This window comes from Calonectris borealis, chromosome 2 (assembly GCF_964195595.1).
Source record: "Calonectris borealis chromosome 2, bCalBor7.hap1.2, whole genome shotgun sequence".
NCBI classification, from domain to species: Eukaryota; Metazoa; Chordata; class Aves; order Procellariiformes; family Procellariidae; genus Calonectris; species Calonectris borealis.
The window spans coordinates 137,740,741-137,763,347 of NC_134313.1; the positions used below are offsets into that span (position 1 = coordinate 137,740,741).

General features: G+C 35.3%; 1 protein-coding gene across 11 annotated transcripts in view; it reads left to right on the forward strand.

Annotated features, from left to right (window-relative positions):
* Positions 1-21,830, forward strand: part of SNX13 (sorting nexin 13) — a 69,864-nt gene extending 48,034 nt beyond the window's left edge. For 5 of the 11 annotated variants that reach the window (XM_075143622.1, XM_075143623.1, XM_075143620.1 and 2 more), the window contains 10 exons: positions 3,048-3,117; positions 5,795-5,967; positions 8,667-8,774; positions 9,620-9,730; positions 11,036-11,197; positions 12,431-12,502; positions 14,494-14,639; positions 16,440-16,508; positions 17,647-17,759; positions 18,247-21,830. In XM_075143622.1, coding sequence (XP_074999723.1) covers positions 3,048-3,117; positions 5,795-5,967; positions 8,667-8,774; positions 9,620-9,730; positions 11,036-11,197; positions 12,431-12,502; positions 14,494-14,639; positions 16,440-16,508; positions 17,647-17,759; positions 18,247-18,494 — 1,272 coding nt within the window. In that variant the 3' untranslated portion in view covers positions 18,495-21,830. Of the gene's footprint in view, positions 1-3,047; positions 3,118-5,794; positions 5,968-8,666; positions 8,775-9,619; positions 9,731-10,094; positions 10,348-11,035; positions 11,198-12,430; positions 12,503-14,493; positions 14,640-16,439; positions 16,509-17,629; positions 17,760-18,246 lie in introns of those variants that run through there. The other 6 variants (XM_075143624.1, XM_075143621.1, XR_012672661.1 and 3 more) reach the window with 5 other exon arrangements.
* The last annotated feature ends 777 nt before the right edge of the window (positions 21,831-22,607 follow it).

The following is a 22,607-nucleotide window of genomic DNA, read 5'->3' on the forward strand; positions in this document are numbered from 1 at the left end:
ATGTGATTCCTAGGCCCTTCTAATTCATTTTTGGAAGATGCTGTAGCTCCTTAGGAGTTCTAATGCATTGGTTAGATCATGCTTGCACTCAGAGGAGTAGAGTTTATTTTGTAAAGGAATACATTTAGCATAAATGTAAATGTGTTTCCGTGTGGGGGTTGGTTGTTTGTGGTGGTGTGGTTTGTTTTTTGGTTTGTTTTTTTTTTTTAAAACTGGAATTTGTTTTCCTCGTTTTCCTCGTTTACATTTTGAAATAGGAAGAAAAGGGGAGGTGGTCAGCTGATACAATTTACACAAATGCCTATTAGATGCAGAAGGAAAACTTAATTTAGCCATATTTTTTACAAATTTACATACAATTTTGGTGACATTTCACAAGATATTCTTTTAATTGACTAATTTCTTAAAAAGATCTTTCAAATGTCTCTTAAGTACTTTTTCTACGAATGTTCTGACTCCTAATCTATAGATGGGGATTTGCCATTGCAATGGCTCATCTGGCTGGCGGTTATCTGCTGCTTAGTTTCATGTGGCCCTTCCAAACTAAGCTAGAAAACCTTAAAGCCTTTATCAAGCACTGTTGCAATACAAATAGATATTTGCACAGGACAATTCAAAGTCTTGATTTTTGTTGTTGTGAAAAGTATATTTGCAGAATACGACGTTTGTTACTTTTACAAAGAGTGAAGAACATTCTAGCAGAAATGCATAATAAATCTCTGTTTATGCAGAAGGACTTCTGCTTTCTGTAGTCCATATTGTTCGGGGTTTTCACTGCTTTTACAGGTGTTTGAATACTGGTAGATTAGTTTTTCCTGGCTGAATTCCATGTCAAGAGTAAATTTCTGTACACATAGTTTAGCTCCCTTGCGTTAGTCAGTTACATGAAGAAAAATAGACCTTGGAAAGGTTACTTCAAAGGTCAGGGAATTTCTGTACTTCTAGCTAATGACAATGCATTAAATAAGATTGGGTTGTGGTGTGATATTTTTGCTTTTTAATTTAACTTGTGTTCCTCTGAATATACGTGATATCAAAGATATTAGGTCATATTAAATACAAACTGTCTGTTGTGTTACCTGTTCAAGTTTCAACCATTTCATTTACTTGTATTAATTATTGCTGTATAGTGCCTTGCCACAGCGGTTGATTGTTTCCTAAAGTTTCCATTATAAAACACATCTCCTGCAGTTTATACTTTCACTGCAAGAATGCATTTTAGGATTATTTGGAAGAGAGGCTCAAAACTATTTTGAGGAAAAGTTATTTTACAAAAATATCTTCTTAATTTCTGTCTTTTAATTTGACACGTTAGTCTACTATATTAAACCAGTAGGGCATATAAGGGCATATAAGGGCGTATACCAGGGGGTATAAAACCATTCTAGAATATTTATAGACTCTTGCAGATTCCGTCTAAATGGATCCATAATGTGAGCTTTACATATTGCTTTTGCATTGAGTAAATAAAAGGAGTTACACAGGTGTTACATATCCAAGACCATGAATGGCAGCAGAAATGGCTGGGTGGAACTTCTGGCAGTCATTAGTACATGTCAGTTTGAACCCCATTCTGTTATCAAGAGGAAAACGGAACTGTTAGGGTGGCAATGGAGGGAGGTGGGAAAACAAGAAATAATGATGCCTTTTAAAAAATATAACAGTAGCTTAATGTCAGTGTTTCATAGCAAACAAAATATTAGAGCAGTTGTCTTCTTTAATAACATCCCTTCCATCTTACTGATAATCAAATCCTGGAGCTCTCAATATCAAGCACTTATCCAAGCTTCCACAAATTCCTGCCGTTCATCAGTCTCAGGTGATATTCTGCTCTTAAATAAGCACACCTTACAGGGTTATTGCTGTTCAAGGGTGACTTGCTTGGGAATGGACTAGGGAGAAAGTCCAGCCCTATATCCAACAACGACCAAAAGCAAGCGTCTAATGAAGATTATAGTAACAGTCCACTTATGGTGATACTTTACCAGAATACTCTGCAGCATCCAGTTACTTACAGATTTAGGAATTCTTGAGGTAAAGATGATGTCTGCTCACAAAATATTTTTTCATGAATTCATCTGTTCTACCATTGAACAGACAAACTTTTAGCACTATAGCATGGAGTGGCAAAACATATTTCCCAAACGGGCTCCTCTTTCTTCTACCTTTTTTCAATCTGGGACTTTTGTACTGTGAGTCTACAAGCTGTGTCATACGATATTTAGGAGACTCCTTACTTGCAATACACGTTAAAGCATAGTTAGTGTGTTCAGACCTTTTTAACAATGCCATTTATTCAGTATCTAGACTTTACAACAGAAATGTTATTCCCCTCGCCTTCCATGGTGGATATTTAGGCAGAGACTGATTGATGTGGTTGAAGCAGAGAAGAGCTGTTCTCTCTACAGAGCTTGAGAAGGAAGGAGTGGAGTATTATGTAGAGATATCGTGGAGATTCAGATGAAGAAAGGGCAAGAGCAGAGTCTTTAACTTATGTTTTCAAGTCCAACCTATTTTTTTTGTTTTGATTGTAATCACATAAGATTGGTTTAAGTTTAAGGAAACAGAGGAGTTTAGAAACTTGATTGATGTATATTGAGGTTTTAGTTTGACACAAGTATGGCACTGCTACACAGTAGGTCCGATTCTAGGTAACTTTTTGTGGCAACTCACTATTAAACTGGCTTGGTTAAATTATAAAAGATAGCTGCATATTAATTCTGAATGTGTATCTTTGAAAAATTTTAGAATTTTGGGATAAAATATATAAAGTAGCTGGGATCCCAGTGATCACAAAACGATGCGAAACTGGTAGGGGAATGAAGGGCCCTACACTCTGTGTAGAAGACAGGATTTAGTAACCAGGTAATACACACACTTATTTGCATTGTTACAGTGCATTAAGCTATTCTGTAAGTGTAGTAAACTGAAAGTTTGAAAATTAAATAGATTAATCAAAAAGCATCTCTCAAATGAAATTTATCTGTGATCTTATTCTCTCTTCCCTCTTTCTTCCTTCTCCCCTCTCTCCCCTCCCCCTCCTACAGTCCTTAGATGACCTTTCAAATGTCCCTTCTGATGAGACAGTTCAACTTCATGCATACATCTCAGATACTGGTAAGTGAATCTGTTACGATGGTTGCTTACTTGTTTTCCACCATTTATTTTGAGTTTTTTTAATATTACAGGCCCTTGAAATCCTAATCCTTTCGGTTTTTTTAACATCATAAAACATTTGATTTCATATTTCCCATGAAGTCCTTGTAATGGAAATCCTTACAGAATTGGTGCCGTAGGTGTAGACTATATATATGTACTTAAAATGTGATTTAATTTTTGTTGTTTATGGTATTATTATTTTTCCTGTCTCTGGAGAATCATTCATGAAACTTAATCTTGACTAGCATTTATTTTAGCAAATATTTAAAGAACAAATTGTAAAAGCTATCTCTTTTTTTCTAGTCACACAATTCTAATACTTGACTGTTTACTTCTGTTGCTATAATATTTTCCCCTATTTTTTGTGCTTCCTTACTTGACTGAGCTTAATTTAAGTTAGTGACTTCAGTCTTTACAGTGGTGGCATTTTTAGTTATCTTTTGAAAAAATTTGCCTAGCAATAAATTAAAAATTGTTATTACGTGAGAGTAAATAACAAACTTCTTAGATATTACTTGCAAATATTCTAGTTAGATGAGATTGCACTGGGTAATTAAATTGTGAATGATTCTTCAGATCCTTTTTTTTGGTAAATTTTACTATGCAATAGAATTTAAATCTATGCATTTATATAGCAGACACATGAGCTGTGAGCAAGAATTCAACTACTTGACATTTTAATTAAACTCTGTTACTCCAACCAAGTGTGAGAGCACGTGCAATCCCAAGTCTCATGTAGTCAGTCCTTAGGGAAGGCGAAAAATCATTTAAAAGTTAAGAATCGCAATTTTGCTTTTCTATTTAAAATAGCATGTGATACTTTTTTCTGAGTTAAACTTAGAATTTTCCTTGTATTGATCTAAGAAAAAAGGTAAACTTAGAACCACACAAATTTATAATCTTTATGGCAGCGTGTACTGATAACTATCAGCTTGACTCTGTGAATCCATAATACTCCAGTTGAACGAGGGGATATGTACAGGTTCGTATTGTAAGATAGGATTAAACTGGACATCTCCTTCCTCTTCATCTCATGTTTGAACGAGAAATACAAGTGCCTGCTTTCTGGATGCTACAGGCAGTAGGTGCATCTTGCATCTGTGTGCAGGCTCCTTTCCTCTGCCGATTACTACCTTTTATGTGCTTGTGGGGTGTATACAAGATCTTCTCCATAATCTTTGAGGATTCACCTTGTCTTGTGTTGGAAAATAAATGCTGATTAAGAGGCTATGACATAAGGGGCGTCGGGGACAACTTCTTTCTTTTTCTGCCACTCCTGTCCTGAAGTGCTACTCCTGATGGTGCCGCTTAGCAGCGCCCTTGAGATGTGGTATGGTGGTTGCACAGCAGAGTGGTCAACTTGAGTTTAGAGGATAGGGCTTGCTCAGCATCTACCATTCTCTGGGCAGTCTTGACTCTGGGCATCCTGGCTGCCCACTCTTTTCTCTTGGGGTTCAGCTCTCAATATTCTTCTCCTAGAGGGTAGAAGGCAAAGAAAAGATGCTCTGTGCCTACTGTGCACCTTGCTAGTGAGTAATTCTTACGTTGTCAGCAGCTACCCTTATCCTAGAGGTGATCCCTGGCTGCTTAGACCTTCGCATTATACTTGCGAGAAGTCAAGGCTGGAAGCACAACAGAGGTTGGAGCTGATGATTTTTCAGGAAAAGTGTATTTCTCAAGCATGGGTGCATTGAGAAATTCACAGAATTTGATTTAAAAGTATTTTCATCTAGCCAGTGGAAAATTGTGGTTACTGAATATTGGTTTAATACTTAGAGATACAACCTGTTATCAATTTAAACAGCGTGCAGTGTAAACAATATTGGTTCTAGGTTATTCTGTAGATTAAATGGAAGTTTTTGAAACAAACTCTATATTGGGAGGAATTCGGTGATGGAGGAATGTCCAAGAGAACTCAAATATTCAGTGGAGAATAAAAAAGTTGTTCGCTTCTGTTTAAATGGAGAGAACACAGATAATTATCTTATAAATTGACTTCTCCATAAAATGTGTGCATGTGTGTGTACACGCACAGAATACATTATATATGTACACACAATACGCAATACATACGTGTGTGTGCGTATATATAGTTTCTGTTGACTTGAATAGTGTGGGGGATATTTTTTATCTTATATTAATAACAAACTGCTGATGTTAATTGCAAAACTGAATGCTTACAGCTTGCTAGCACCGTCTTTTGTATTTTCAGATTTTTTGATGGACAAACTTTTGCAATATGATTAGAGTACTTTGCAGACTGGAACTTCTTCGGGTTTCACAGTTGTCTTTCACCCATATCTTGAGTTCTTTAGGTTAAAATTATTTTTTAAAAGATCTATTCACTATTCTTAAAAGTTGAAACCTTTTCTATTCTTTTTTTATGTTTTGCATGTCGGTGAAACTTGTCTAACTTTGAGGCTGCTTAATCTCTATATTTAAGTTTACATAATAAGTTTCTGGAGGGTATCACCTACACAGTGTTTTGGATAAAGGGATGGCTTACTCTTCTACTTGCATGTCCATTTTTGTCTCAGGTCTGTCATTCCAGTCATTTCTTCACTTCACGTTTGTGTCCTTTTCGTCTTCCTTCTTTCTGTTTGTTCCTTTTTTATTTTTGTTTTTAAACTACTAGTCTATGCTGACTATGACCCATATGCTGTGGCAGGAGTGTGTAATGACCACGGCAAGACATATGCACTGTATGCTATCACAGTCCATCGGCGAAATCCAAACAGCGAAGAGACATGGAAGACATATCGGCGCTACAGTGACTTCCATGACTTTCACATGAGGATCACTGAGCAAGTAATTAATCTCATAAAAATCTTTTAAGGTTTCTTCAAAAGGTGCTTTTTCTGTGTGATGGTATGGCATGAGTATTGGCTTTAAGATGCGGAGTTACAGCACTACGTTATTTTCCACTAAAGTGTACTTTTTTTACTGTTTTTATCATACATTATTTCTACTGAGCAGTTTACAGGTGCACGTTTATATAGTTTAGTACCTGATGGCTATATAATTGTCTTAACAAAAGTAAATGGAACTTAGAAAGCTTTCCCCTCCCACCCCCCATTTGCTTAATTTTACTTTAAAATGTTTGTATGGAAGTGCTATTGTTCTCAAACAGTGGCATATTTCATTTTTTATATTTGTCGCAGAGATTAAGAAATAAAAACTGAGCCTGGGAAATAGGTATTTAGGTTTTAAGTGAAACGTTAAGAATCGGTGGGGTCTCGAAAGGGACAGCTGTTGGCAGTTCAGTGTACTGCTAGACAATCTGTCTTTTATTGCTGTACTTGTATTCTCAGACTCTTTACCCTCCTAAAATGAAAGAAGAAAAAATAGAGACTTGTAATTCACCAGCTGGTACAAAGTAGAACCTGCTGACATGAAAAAGTGTCGAAAATGCAGTGCTTTTAAAAGGGGAGGGGTGAAACGCTTTTAAACCAAGCCTTTGGAGAAGTCAGATTTGACTACATGACCTTTGAACTAGTCAGAAGTGTTGGATTGCATCCCTTTACTCTGTTATTAATAGAGAGGCATAGAGAACAAATTCTGTGAAGGTAGGTTAGCGTTGTAAAGTCATAACAGTAGTAAAAATGGAAAAGGCTTTATTAAAAAAGCAAACATTGTGTTGAATATTTGTATTAATTATAAACAAAGTCTCACTTTCCTTTGAATTTCTGATTGTCTTAGTGTGCTGTCAATAAATTTGAAATACCAATTTTTGTACTTGTCTTCAAATTGATTTTTTTTTTTAATTAATTCACTGTTTTGAGGAATCCCTGACCAGTTGAAACAGGTGTGGGTTCCCTGACCTTATAGTGAGTTAATGTTCTGCTGATATGGGGCAGTCATTTAAAACTGACCTATCAGTAAATGACTAGAAAAAAATGGCAGACGCAAAAATTTTCAAAATATGAAAGCTCAGAAATTTCTTATTGCTGAATCTGAGTTCTTTGAATTTACAGAAAATGGAAATGTTATCCTCCAACATGAAGATGGCAAAAAGTAAAGAAATTCCTGTGCTTCATCTCAGAAACTCTCAACAATTTTGCTTTGTTTTGACAGTAAAATAGACATTCCTACTGAGTTTATGGGCACAGGAATGTCACTGATAAACTGAACACCCTTCTTGTGTGCTTGTCTGAGACACTTTTATTGACATGTTAAGGGTAAAGGTTAGAATCTTTTGTTTAAAAGGAAGGGCAGGGATTACTTTTTGGTTTTTTTTCACAGAAAATAGGTACTTGTTTTAAAATGGAATTGAAGTTGGCTGTGTATAGTGTCTGTACGAGCTTTTTTCCTTAAAGTACTGAATAGATTCGCATCAGTTTTAGTCAGTAATGTAACAAATACCATTTGAAATAGAGGCCTATATTTAAAACAGAGGCTGTTCTTTGCTTACATTGCTTCTGTTTAGATACAAGTATCCAAATAAAAAGTAGACCATCTTCCGTTCAGTTATTTTCCCACATGACCTATTTGCAAAGGAATGGGATTTGTGAAGTTGGAAATAGTTATTCTTTGGTGCTTCCTCAGGCCATTATATATGAGCATTGTGACCTTCCAAAGTTTAATGATGTCTTTGCAAAAAGGCAGCTTGCAGGGACTGAATGGAATTGATCTCTCATTAAATCTGTAATTTCGTGGTCTTTTCTAGAGAGAAAAGGATACAACCTTTTCCAGGTTGTTTCATAAAGCTTGGATACTATACCTTTCTCTCTTTAGCCCCTTTAGAATATTACTTATTATTTGCAGGGTCTGGATTCTATATGTGGATAATCCTGATTCTTCAAGTTGTATTCTTGTCACTTTTTTATTTTTGTGTGTTGTAGCAGATATGTTCAACGTTCTTAAGTGTTAGGGCCTCTTCTTTCCCTGCTGCTTCCCTGGAACACCAGTTCTTTCTGTAAAACTGGAACAGTGGAAGACATGTCAACCAGTGCTAATCACTGTCATTACCTGGAGAAAGGGCACAGGTGATGGCATATCAAGCATGGTGTGATAACCTGAGTTTAAACTGGGCGCTGCCATCCACTGCAGGGAATCATTTCCTTAGTAGGTTTGATCAGGAGAGGAAAGGGAAGATGTTTTAGAAAGACTTGCAAGTTCTCTTGATGTAGTCTCATAACCGTACTAACTTCTGCACAAATAATAATGATAAATCTTGAGCCTAAACTTTTTTGAGCAGGTGTGATGACAGGAATAATTTGCACACTCTACTAGTCTGTATTTCAAAAGTGAGTATCCCATGTGTGTTCAGAAATTAAATTTTGTCCTTGACAGTCTCCTGAGAATTTTCATGCATTTGTCCTTGATGGCCTACCTTTCACTTTGGCTTCTCCGAGGAATCTGATTCTGGGCTTGATGCAGAAATTATTTGTCAGGTGTTACGTGGTAGATAAGAATAGGTGAATATAGTGACTCTTATGATTTCTGAGCTTATATGGTGATTTGAAACTCTTTTGAAAACAGAACAAAAAATCTTCTCTTTTTCCTAGTTTGAAAACCTTGCAAATATACTGAAACTTCCTGGCAAAAAGACTTTTAACAATATGGACAGAGAATTTTTGGAAAAGAGGAAAAAAGATTTAAATGCATATTTGCAGGTAAGCTGTTACGTTTTTTTGTTTGTGTTCTAGGTTGGAATTCTTTTTTCTGAGGTAGAAAACTTGCTGTGTTGTAGGTGGTATGCAATCCTAAATAGTATACCATAAGAACTTCATATTATCTAGTAAGTTTGCCTTTTCTTTGCTGTCCCAACTCCTCTGAGCTGATGAGGTTCCATCTGTGTTGGTTTTGAGCTCTATGCCACTTAACTTTCTTCCGTTGCACTCATGTTTGTGGTTACTTTCTCTTGTGATCTTGCATAAGGATTGGCCTGGCACTCGCTCCGGCGGTGTAGCACAACCACGCAGCTTCTCCATTCAGATAAGGCCTGTATCAGCCCAACTAAAGGAATTCAGTTGTCCTACTTCATACGGACTTTCTGGTCATTTAGCACTAAAATATGTTGACCAGCTCAATGGTCATGTTAACAATAAATAACGAAGATGAAAAAAACATTGGCAAATCTGATTGTTCTGTTTAGAGTGCTAATATATTTTCCTTTGTGTGATATGTGCCCCATTTTTAATAGCAATATTTTTTTCAGTCACAGCTTTTTTTTTTTCCCCTTGGAGTTTTAGAAGCAGTTTGAGTGGTCATAAAGGTGTGTATTTTTCTGTGAGATGCTATAATTAATGTACTAGTTAAAATTATGAGAATTATCAAGAAGCATGTTATTTCTATCTTGAGAATAGTGTAATGTTGGAATAAAATTTAGAGAATGAATGAGAAAATACATTGCAAGATGTAGTGTCTTTGATTGTGTGTGGTAAACTTTTACTAAATGAATGGTATGGCCTTTTTCATTATTTATTAAAAAGCACCTTTTAAAAATTATTTTACTCAGCTCTTGTTAAATCCTGAAATGATGAAGGCTTCTCCAGCTTTAGCCCATTATGTGTATGACTTCCTGGAGAATAAAGCGTACAGCAAAGGGAAGGGGGATTTTGCACGGAAGGTAAGAATGTTTTGCGCTGTCAAGGGAACTTTAGAGCATTCGTTAGTGCAATGATTGCATTAAACAAGAGATGTTGAACTGATACTAAACAGCTATATAGCACTTTCAAAACAACTTGCAAGTGAGTTGCTTTAATACTTTGTGAGTGGCAAAGTATCTGAGGACATATGGAACCAAAAATGTACCATTTTTATAATAGGCAAATTTATTTGTATGAGAAGGAAATAAAATTTTCAAATCAGACACAGTGTATCAGACACAGCACCAAGACTACTTTAAAAGTGTGTTCGTTGCAAGTTACTTTCTGTCAGACATCTGTGATTTTTTTTTTCGTAGTCTCATTCCTTCTAATTTCTTTTTTCAGTTCTTTACTCTGATTTGCTGCTGTTACCATGCTCTCCACTCTTCAGCTCAAAAGATGAATGCATTTCCCTTCAAAAGCAGCTGTTACGTATTTAGCCGTTTTAACCATTCAGAGTCATTGGTCAAATTCGGAGCTCTGAGCTGTGCATCCTTTTTGTTAAGCCACCAGAACTCTCTTCAGCCAAGTGATTCTTTGTTCAGTTGACCAGTTTGTGTGGGCATCTGCTTTGCAAATATAGCTATTTCTAAACTTTTAGTGATTTTGATATAAAAAGCATCTACAATTGTATTGTCACATCAAGTTGTTGTACTACCTATGTTCCTTAAATATTTAACAGTGAAACAGTTATATATTTATCAAGGTTTATGTAATGACTGAGTAAGATTTGATTTCCAGCTTATAAGGTTCTTCATAAACTTATCACACTAGTATTTGTGCCTCTGTTTGGACTGAATTTAGAGTATATACTGAAAGAAAAATTGTAACAGTTTCTATGGAACTACTTTATGTTTTTAATTATACTTGCCATGATATTAAAGCATATTACTCCAGTGCTGTTTAAGAGAGGCATATTTCAAAGATGAAGAGTTGAAAGCAGAAGTGAAACATCTGGAATTAGGAAGCTTGGAAGGGAGAAATGGCATTGAATGAGGAAGAAAAGGAAAATAAATTGAAGTTAAGAAAAGCTGAGGGATGGGAAATGGAAATTACTCAGGAAAAAGATCTATTGAAAGATGAAAATAGTTACAGTAGGGCTGTAAGGAATGAGAAATATAAATGAAAGTGAAGCTAAAACTTTATTCTGCATTCTGTAATGAAGTTAAGCAATTTGAGTTGTTCTTTGTATTGTTCTCTGGAACAGTGTGATACTTCTCATAGTGTATTAATATACTGGTGTCCTCATAGATTATACAATTCTGGTTAAACATCTTCCCCTTCAGATGGACACATTTGTAAACCCACTGCGTAACTCTATGAGAAATGTATCAAATGCAGTCAAGTCTCTCCCTGACAGCCTGGCAGAGGGAATGACTAAAATGTCAGACAACATGGGTAAAATGTCAGAGAGATTGGGACAAGACATAAAGCAATCATTTTTCAAGGTAAGAAAATATTTGGTAGTTAATACATACTAGTGAATTAATAGGAGATTAGCTATTGACTCACTTAAACTTATGTTGTATACTATAACGAAGAGTCAAGTCATTAGACAGGAAAGCAATCTGTTTTATACCTATACCCTTTTAATAAGGTTCAGCAGTCATTATACTACAAACATGGAATTCTCTTTGCTACTAAGTAACACATTTTAAGATGGCATCTACAGACTGTTACAGCAATCCTTCTTCACTTAATTCAATGCAGCCACTTGAGAAGAATGAGAGTGTCACTGATTTTCTTATTTTTTTTTACCACCCATTCTCATAAAGCTAGTTTGCTGCATCTGCTGCTTTCATTAGAAAAAAAACCCATATATTATGAAACTTAGAAAAAGGAGATAGCTTCTTTTCTGCTTATTCCTTGCTGAATTCTGTTTTTAATTAAATTTTCTTTCTGTCTTTCCTGCCATCTTTCCTCATCTCTTACATTCCTAAAATGTAATACCTTAGAGGTGTGGAATGGTAGCATGGCATACTATCTAAAAGTCCTGTGAAAGTAGTTACCTTCCTAACGTGTCTATCTTACCTTCCTTTCCCTTGCCCTCCTCTTTTTGTGTGTAGCTGTAAGGTCTGTGATCGGGATTGTTCCATTTTGTGTTACCAAAACAGTTATATGTGGCAGATGTAGAACAGCAACCAAGATGAGTTAACTCTTAAACCATGAAAGGGATTAATAAATCTTAAAATCTAAAAATGGGGAGTGGGGTGGGGTTTTTTTTGTGTGGTTTTTTCATTACTGAGATAAAATGATTGGCTCTGGACTTTCTCATTGCTGGTAACTTCCCTGGTGTGTGACTAACAATATATCTGCAGTTATACTCACTGGGAAGTCCGCGACTAGGCAGGACTTAAGATCAAGAGGAAATACCAGAAGAAATATCAGTCCCATATGAATTTCTAGGTTTTTTTCATTTGAAGCATTAGGCACTTGAGAAAATATATGTGGATTGTCTTAAAGGTGTTCATAACTTTGATAGCTATAGGAGAATACCTACAGGCTTGATTTGTTGGAAGATAAAAGGACTACTGTGTATTTATCTGCGGTAGTATGCAACTGACTTTTGATCAAATGTTTGGTTTTCATTTTCATAACCAAATTGATTATGAAAATTGATCTGATTTATTGGTATTCTAAAGTATTTTTTACTTATAAACATTACATTTTTTTCATTGTAGGTGCCTCCTTTGATCCAGAAAACCTATTCAGATCCTGACCATTGCCGTGTTGCAGCACCAATTGATGACAATGTGAGTCTGACACTTGTTCTTTCAAAGTTGACTCCTCTAAAGCCAAATTAATGAGTTACTTATTCTATGTTAACTACGTATTTATTGTTTTCTGATATTATACCAGGCACTTACAAACAGTTCTTAGCTTTTTAAAAAGAAACTTACATGCTTCCTTTTAAGATTAACATCTTTGTTAGTACTAAAATAGTTTGCACAACAGTGGAATGCTACTGCTTCTGTGTTTTGTGGGTGGGGGGTTGTTTGGAGGTTTTTTTCCCCTTCCTCCCTCCAATTTCTGTCTGTTCAAAGATAGTATGGTACCAGACTGTTAGCATCATTTCCGTTGGCATTTTATGGATTCTGATTTCTGATGTCACCTTTTAGGGGGTATTTGTTTAATGGATCAGAAGTAGTGTTTGCTATGTTTTTATGGAAAAAACCTTCAGAATGTTCTCCTAAATAATAAACTTTTAGTATCTGGATACCTAAAATGTATAAAGTAGTAATATTAGAAACTTGAAAGCGAAGTTTAAACTCTTGATGTTATCATAAGCTATGGTATTTTGCTATTGTTTTGATTGAAACATTGATCATATATGTGAAAACAATTGGAAAAAACTTTTGTCTCTAAGTAGGACAGAAAGGACATAAGATTACCAGTGATTATATGCGATTTGCTATGCTCATAAATCTGCACCTGTTCTGCCCTTCACGTTTCAGGTTTTTTGGTCACATCAAAGCATTCCAGTTTGTCTTCCTGTGCATAACTGCTATGATGGCTTGGTAGATGTATTTTTGCTCAAATAACATAGCCTTGAGTTCTTCTGGGTTTTCTTTCTCCCCATAAATTTGTAATTACAAATGTGTATCTCTGATACTCCTGAGGCTTCTGTTTTGCACAGGCAAAACAAAATAGTATCATTCAAGTATATGAGCAGCTTCTCTGCAAATATTTCATTGATCTTCTGTAAAATTAATAGAAGCTACAATTCTTGATAACTTCTAAGTTAACATACCAAGTTTCTGAAAGGCAGATTTCAGATGTTTTAAAACCTTTCAACTCTCAACTGTTCTTTTAAGAAGCATTGTTCACAACTTAGTCACTAAATCAGACAAAAAATATGGCAGTTTGAATGGAATTTTACGTGGAGAAGCAGTACTGTAAGAGTGAGGCACGGATCTGTAGAATCTCCAGCTGGATTATGAATCCATTGTCTGTGTTTCAGTTGTATATAAAGATGTACTTGTGTAGTCCACCAAAAAAAGTCCACATAGCTGTGAGATCTTGCTGCTTCTCTGTCATAGGATTAACAATACAGTGCAAACTACTACTTTTGAGATAGAGCTGTATCAGATTTCAAATATAAAACAAAATTCTGAATGTTACACTTAGAATGTAAAAATCCTACTAAAAAATAAAAACAGAGAAGGTGCATTCAATCTTCAAATAAATTTTGCTGAGGATATAGTAAGATTTTAATTTTAGCTTGCTATTGTATAAAGTTTTAATAATAAATACAAAGTTTAAATAATGAATCAGTCAAAAAATCAAGTTCATTTGTTGTATTTGAGATAAACATTTGTGGTCTCTTGCCCAATACAACTGTAACTCCAAATGCTGTCGTCTTATTCAATAGCTTAACAATATGTAGGCTTGTATTTTGGCATATAAGCAGGCCAGGAGAAGCTGCTGTTTTTTCTATAAGAGAAACATTAATAACAACTAAGATGAAAATCTAATACTTTCATACTACAGAATTTAGTAAACTCTCTCTCAAATTTTAATATTTGAAAAAATGTTGACAGTTACTGCAAGTGTACACCATCTATAGAAGGTGGATGTTATAGAAGATTTAGGGAAGATTTCATATTACAGTAATATGAGCAAAGCGTTTCTGTCATTGTTCTGCTTACACTGAAGCATTTGACCTGTGAAGTAGCTACTAGAACTGTAGCTTTCTTGAGCTGAAATAAAAGTTTACTGATTATAATTTTACTTGCTTGATCAGGTGGATGACAATATTCCGTTGAGAGTAATGCTCCTCCTTATGGATGAAGTCTTTGATTTAAAGGAAAGAAATCAATGGTTAAGAAGAAATATAAAAAATCTGCTTCAGCAACTTATTAGAGCAACATATGGTGACACAATTAATAGGTACCGCTTTTCTGATATAGAGCGATCGTGTGAGTGAGACTATGTAGACTGTGTCTATAAATCCTTTTTGGTATTACTAAATTATTGTGGTTTAGATCTGCATGCATTCCCCTTTGAAGAGGATCAATAAACCAAGTACAAATGTGGTGTAAAATGGAGATAAACACAAAACATTGCTGAAAGACAAATTCCAGTAACTCTTATATGCCAGAGAACTTCCAAAAGAACTTTCATGTATCAACAAGAGTTCACATTTCTGTGAATGTAACTTAATACTGATGGTGTCTATGCTTTTTGCCCTGCGTTTTACTTTGTTGTTAATTTGTTGTTAATACTATTTATTACTTTCCGCACTATTTCTGTTTACATCTCTTTGATGCCACAAATTATACACTGGCACTATCAAATTACGTGAACTGTACTGAGTTGCTCTGTTAAGTTTTTGCTCTCACTTTAAAAGGTGGAGTGGGGGTGGGAAGGGAAAGGACTGTTATGGGTCCATTCTGCCCCCCCCGCCCCCGTTCTCTGTAATTCACATATACTCTTTCATGCAAATGCAAAGCAAATTAGTAGTGCTAAATAAGTAATGTTTCTTGCACTCAGCTTAGAAATCTACTGTTTCCAGGCTTTCCGTTCTAGTAATTTGTTTCTGAAATGTAAATAAAAATATAGAACAAAAAAATTTCTAGAAGCAGGATTGACACTAAATTGTCACTTTGGATTAGTGCCATGAATCAAAAACTTAATTTCTGGCGGGTGAGAATTAGTTTCCTATTACTTTTTCAGGACATTCCTCCCGGTATCATTACTTTTTACCCTTCATAAGTATATTTTTGATGTTTTCATCATCACTGTTAAACATAAAGACAATTCTTGTGGTACCAGTAGTGATGCAGCCATGTAATAATAGTAGCAGTAGATGTTTTTGAAGTAATTCCTCATGGCCAGGTGACAATTATCTTGAGTCCTGTGCTTCCAAAAACATGCTGCCCTGTTGAACAATTCTGAATATTTTATGCCGTTTTCAGATTGTAGTATAACTAGCTCAGTTTGTGCACAGGCTGCTGCTTTCTTTTTGCAGAGATGTGTGCAGAACTATTTTGCTTCTGCTTTTGGAGCTATTCCAGATACTCACAGCTTTGTCTGGTTCAGCAGACACACCTTGTCTTACCAGATTCTTGGGATTTAATGCATTCTGCAGCAAAATTGTGTTTTCATGTTTCTTAGAAAACTAAATTCAAATTATGGTTAGGGAAATAATCCTGGGATTATGGTGATACACAGATGCGTATATCATTTCTGTAAACAATACTAGATTTGGATATTGAGCTGTGTGTTTGTGTTGATGAAGGAAGGTCAAAGTTTATGATCAGTCTGTATCTCCTGTTAAAGATTATGAAGTAACTGCATACATCAGTGTGGTAATTTGAGAGTTTTAAGTAGGTTCTTTGCTTACAGAAGCAGAACTTGAAAAGCGCTCCATGAAGAGCAGCGCTCTACAAGCAGAACATTTATCTAATGTTGATGGGAGGTGCAACATCAATTTTCCAGCCTGCTTAGTCATCGTACGTTTACTCGAAAAGAAAAAGGCTTTAGCTTTAGGAGTGATCAGTGAGCTTAGATTTTTATCTTGAGAATTAGTGTTTGCCTTCCCAGTGTGCAGTTTTATAGAACGTACTTATGGAGCTGGAGAAAGCTGAAATTATACTTTGTTTGCCCTAGAGTGCTCTTTAAAATGCTATACTTATTTGTTCTCTGTTTTAAAAGTTAATTGAGAGAGACTTGTTGCTTTGATTTTAGAAAAATAGTAGATCATGTTGATTGGATGACATCTCCTGAGCAAGTAGCAGATGCGGTGAAACGCTTCAGGTATGTCTTTTATCATAGATGTTAAATATGAAGTACTTGCCAATTGATGTCTAATATCTGTGTATCCTTCCTATTCTTTTTATGTGAGGAAATTATTATTACTGTACAGAATTCCAGTTGGAGCATACACTGCTTTTTGTGTGTTAAGTGAGAGAAAGTAATTGTCACATGAAGAATATTTTCTCCTCTTCCTTAAAAAGTTCTTTGTTAAGCAGTCTAGAAGAGCTAGTGTATGGGTGTACTCATGAATTTCATCCTATTACTGAATGAAGTGTCGTGTTTACCTTGATGAAGCCATGTGCATGCCTTGCCTTAAAAGGCAAACAATTATTGCTAAAAAAACCCTAGCTCTAAGCTAGTATGTTTCACATGTGGGCAGATACAACAGAACTGAAGTCTGAGTTTGAAAGTATCAAAGGCTCTGTGCCATTTCCTAAAAGTCGTAATGGCTTCTGCAGTGTTGTTGAGTGAGAGCCACCCCCCTTGCCTGTTTTTTTTTTTTGTTGTGGTTTTTTTTTTTTTAAATAGGGTGAAATAGATAAAGTAGGATAACATATTAGCCAAAGGGCCATACTTTACAGATATTCTGTTATTCTTTAATAAAACCGAGTAAGAATATGCGCTTCTTACTCAGAAAAAGAATATGTCATTCACTGAGGCAAAATACGTTTTTAGACAGAGGCATGTCTTTTGCATTGGGGTTTATACTACACTGAAACTACTTCATCTCAGCTTTAGCTTGTTGATAGGTTAACTACTGTCAGAGATCTGATGAAGCAATTAATAGACCTAAGCCTAGACTCTTTCAGTGGCAATAGAAACTGATTGGTAAAAGCAAATCGTAGGTATATTTTATGTAACAACTATGTGGAATTTGAATGGTTTTGGTGTGTAATATTTTCTTTCATCTGATTCTTGTACTAAAAAAAGTATATGGTAGCTACTAATAGGTTAAGTGTATTGTACTTGCTTTTGACTTCTTTTTCGCCTTTTCCCTTTTCTAATATTTGAAGTGTGTGTTAGGTTGTGTGCAAATTACTTTCTTGTATTTATTTTATGAGATAGCTTTGAGGGATTAAAAAGTGCCTTTCACTTGATAAAATTTTAATGTATTTTGACAGATTTGCTTTTGTTACAGAGATGCTTTTTGGCCCAATGGCATTTTAGCAGAGACTGTTCCACGGAGGGACAAAGCTATTAGAATGAGAACAAGAGTGGCAGGGAAGACCAAATTACTGGAGGTAATGCCAGGTAAGTGAGTCTGGGATTGAAGTCTAATAATTCTTACCATATATCGCTACGGGAGTTAATGTCAGTATTCTTGTTGATTGTTGAAATGTTGACATATGAACTGTATTTAAATAAAAAGATTTTTAATTATTAAAGCACTGAACATTTTCACACGTACTGTGACTTCGCAACTGTAATTCTCTTAGAACCAAGCCGGTATTTAGTTTCACTAGGGGATTTAAGTTTAGTGCATGAAATACCTATATTCCAGTACAGCATAATTTCATGTAAAATAACATGGTTCCACATGTATAGTGTAAAAGTGAAGTAATTTTCAGAAATCCTTTCTGCTGCAAGAGAACTGCTGTAAGAGAACTTTTAGTTTAAACATATTATGTATAATAGAGGCGCTGTTACTTCAAATTCCAAGCTATGTAATTTGAAAGACTTCTTGTTAACACAGAAGCGGAATTTAGTTTAAACTTCTGTGTAACTTTCATTTTTGTAGATGAACTGAAGCACATCATAGGCGCTGAGACAACACGGAAAGGCATTCTTCGGGTCTTTGAAATGTTCCAGCACACTCAACTGAATAAGAGAATGGTGTACGTGTTTCTGGAGAGATTCCTAGAAACCTTATTTCCACAAAATAAGTTCCATGAGCTCTTCAACAAACTGCATTCACGGTCAAAGCAGATGCAGAGGTATAAGCAGAGACTACATTCTACTCAAGCGCCTTCCTTGCAGAAAAGGTGACACTTCAAACCTATTAAGCTGGTGTATGTTTGTCCAGGACTAATTACTTGGGCAGATTCTCTGGGGCTTCAAACTCACATGCTGTTATTTCTGCACCAGTCTTTTAGTGTCACATATTAGATTATTAATGCATCTGTAAGACCTGTGGATCTTCTCATCTTCACTTGTAATTCAACCACTACCGGAAGGGTTTGTGTGTCTTAAATGATTTGGTGCGTCTTCATGCAACATTGAGAAGAATACTGGCCCATTATGTAAGAATGCTGATTCCTTCCATTCCTGAGTCGATGTTTTGCCAGCAATGAAGAGTGCCAGACTGTTCAAGTAAAGCACAACTATGATGATACAATGGAAGAAAAGGATGTTTTGGCACTGGGAGATAGTGCAATGTGTGAGAATCAGGTGGAATTGTTCTTCATTATGACTGTTGAGGCTCTGTAGGGCTCTTTTAACATTCCTGTAATGGCTGAGCTAACGGGAGAAGCAGTCTCTGGAATAGCAGGTTCATAGGAGAGGGGAGAAATAGTTATCACCCCATCATAAAAGTACATTTATTAAAGAAAAGTTGAGGTAAAGTGGCTTTTATGCCACATTTACGTCACCTTTCATGTTTTGAAAAATAAATCAATGTTAGATCTAATGGGGGGCTTAGTAAAGGCAGAGGTGCAGTAGAAATAAACCCCCTATTCTGATTAATCTGTAGCTTTAAGGGCCATATTCTGCTCTTATAGCACCTGGCATACGTTTTGCATGTAACTTCAGTGGAGAAGGGGCATCATATTTATGTTCAATTGGCGTATTTGAACATATGTCAAGTTGATAGTTGTAGAAGGAAGGGGGTACATGTTTCAAAGAGCATAGACATCATGTTAGAAGTTGAGGAAATTGCACTAAGACACAGTTTACACACAACTCCCCACTAAAATTTGAAACTTCTATTGGGTGTAAAAGGCTATGTCCTACTTAATTGAAAGATTCCTTACCTTTCAGTGTGTAAGCCTCATATGGAAAAATATTAGAATTAGTTGGTTCCTCACAGGTAAAGGATTTCATTAGTCATATGCAAATACTTGGAAATTCCTGAACGCATCTCAGTGTATATATGAAAATAAAAAGGAGATAAAACTACAATATTTTTTTAAATATTTTTTTTATTTTTTGCATAGTGTAAAATTTTAATAAAAATTTGACATCAAGGCCCCACATCCATCTGTTCAGTTTCATTGAAGAATTTCTGTCCAATTAAAAATAAAGTAACAACTGAATAATCCTGTTTGGCCACAGCATATCTCAGTTTGTGTTTTCTTTTTCATAGTCCCCAACTGTTTGAGCACCACTATCCGGGTGAATAAAAAGTAATCCTATAGAGTCTGGTTTTTTTCTGAATGCTAAACACAGGGTAAGATACAGCTATTGATCAAGGATCCTTACAGTAATTTGTGTCTTAATGGGAACAAATGATCCTTTTATGTGAGGGAGGAACATAGACCTTCTATGAAAGCGTTCTAAGAGAAGATAGAAGGCTCTCAAAGGACCTAGTTAAGTTGACCGAAGCCTCTATATAGATCATTTTTTCTCATGGACTCTATTAATGCAATGTAGCCTTTTATCATACTATTTAATGATGATCATATTGTACTGTTAACAGTCTCATACAGTATGCATGGGCTCAAGTGCACTTGTTTTTTTTTTCTTTATTGCAGAACTAAATACTGTAAATGAAATCCCTTTCTTTTATAATCCCTAGGAAGACAAGTTGGTAAATATGTAAGAACCCTTCCCCCTTCCTCTCTGCAGGTTCTGTAGAAGCGTGATGATTAAGTGCTGTTGAATTTAACAAAATATTGAGTTCTGTGTGAAGTAATCAACATAGCCAGCTCCTATTGTTTACATGCCTGTATCTTCCTCTGATGTCAGGGTGCTCAAGCATACCTGACATCTGACTGACGAAAGATCGTTCAGCAATTGTTCTTGGCGATATAGTAAATATATCATTGATCCTACCAAATCTAATTTATGTCTTTTAAATCACTGAATTTGGTATGCAGTATGAAAGTGGAAAGTTCAAATACTGTTTTGTCAAATCTGTGGAACCTTTTATCTATCTGTAGGTACCATGAAAAATTTCAAGAGAATAGTGATCATGTGCAAATTTGGGATTTTTTTTTTAATTATCTGGTACATTTCTGTACAAAAATAAAATAGTATCTCTAGGAATGTGAACTGAACATAATACACCATGTTTATTAGTCATTTTACTTAATGAATTTATTACATACATATACCTATACACACATTTATATACACGTGTGTGCATATGTATATATGTATTGAAGTTTTGTCTTCTGTATTTAATTACAGAATGTGGCTTCCTAATTCAGTGGTGCCTGTTGGCTGGCAAGAATCATCAGAAATGAATACTTTTTGTTAAAAAGAGTTTGTATGTGTCTTTATTTAAATGGGTTTCCTGTTGTCGATTTAAAATACCTGTCCTGTCAAGCCATGCAGCCTATTATCCTAGAAAGTCTCCAAAACTGAATGTTAATATACAGCACTTAAGTGTCTGGGTGTATCTTCTGGCCTTTGGGTGCTGTGACTGGCCGCTGAAAATTGTGCCATTGTCAACAAATGCACTTGTTTTAGCCTTAATTATTTTTAAGAGAAAATGAGCAATTGAATTTTTCATTTGGTTCATCCTCAAGCTTGTGCTGCTGGTGTTTGCTAGAACTAAACAGTAAATTTTAAGTGCTACCAGAATGTGTACCAAAATAAAAATATATGAATTCCACAATCTAAATTTTAATTTTGTGCAATATTTTCATTTAATGCATGTGTATTTGAATAATTGTAAAATAAATGAATTTTTAATGTTTTGAAGTCTAGGTTAAAAATGTCTTCTCAGCTGAACAATTTTGCATTCTGTTGTTGCGTTAGTTAATTTAAGGACTTGTTTTAAAAGTCTTATTTGTTACTCCTTCATTAATTCCCTTGTTCTCAATTCCCTTGTTCTCAATGATCCTTGCTCATCTGAGCAAAGCTCATCTATTACAAGGGAAAAATCTGAAGAGCACATCTCATGAATATAGCTGTTATAAATCACTTGTGCATATCATTGTACAGTAAGTGTCAGCTGTGTGCCTAATTGTTCTATTGATGCTTTTTCCCTCCCTTCCCCCTCCTCTCGTTTCCGTAACAAAGAATGAACATGAAACAGGCTGCCATGGTCACTTCTACTGAATGGCAGAGGACTCTGGATTTTTTTTTTTTTTTGGAGTTTGCATTTATGTTCTGTCCAATAGAAAGCTAAAAAATTACACTAATAAAGTATTAACAGGATTTTTATGAGTCTCTGTTTATTTTTAAAATAACTTTCTTGCTAGCAGATACAAATGTTCCTCAACTCTGGAAAAAATCAATAAAGATAAAAATATTGCCATTAAGTGCTGTTTAAGTAAAACAGTCATTCCTTGGTTTTTTTTTCTAAAACAGTTTATATCTGGTTTCGCTTTTAACAAATTAATCTCTACATTCATTTTGAACCAGTATTTGCAGAGTCCTGTATTTTAAAAGAACATATGCAGAAACAGTGGGATTGTGTGGTGTAGGAGTTTTTTAATATTGTTGGGTTTTTTACTCTTTGGCTTTTTCCCCCTGGGTTTATTTTTGCAGCAGCTGGATCTGCCATGGGAGCACAATTGCTACCCTTGATATGTTTATTCCAGCTGTTTCACATTCATCAAAAAGATGTCCTGAGCTACAGAGATGTTAGTTCTTTGACCCTAGAGTAAAGTGTTTACGGCTTTCACTAACTTACACACTTTTGCTACAGGATATAGACACATCTCAGGAATTTCACTAGCTGCTTGCAAGTTCTTATTTGTTGAAGCTGTTATCCTAGGATAATTTCATGGCAAGAAACCCACTCCATTATAAACTTTTTAAAAAGTCTTAAAAATACCTGCCATTTGCTAAGTGAGGATAATATGTGTCTGTGGCTTTTACAACTCTCCAGTCTATTGCGTTACCTGGTTTATATTGGTTTTGATGTCTACTGAATGTGTGAGGATTGCTAAAGGTTTTGTAAAGTTCAGGAATCGGCATCACTCTGCATCA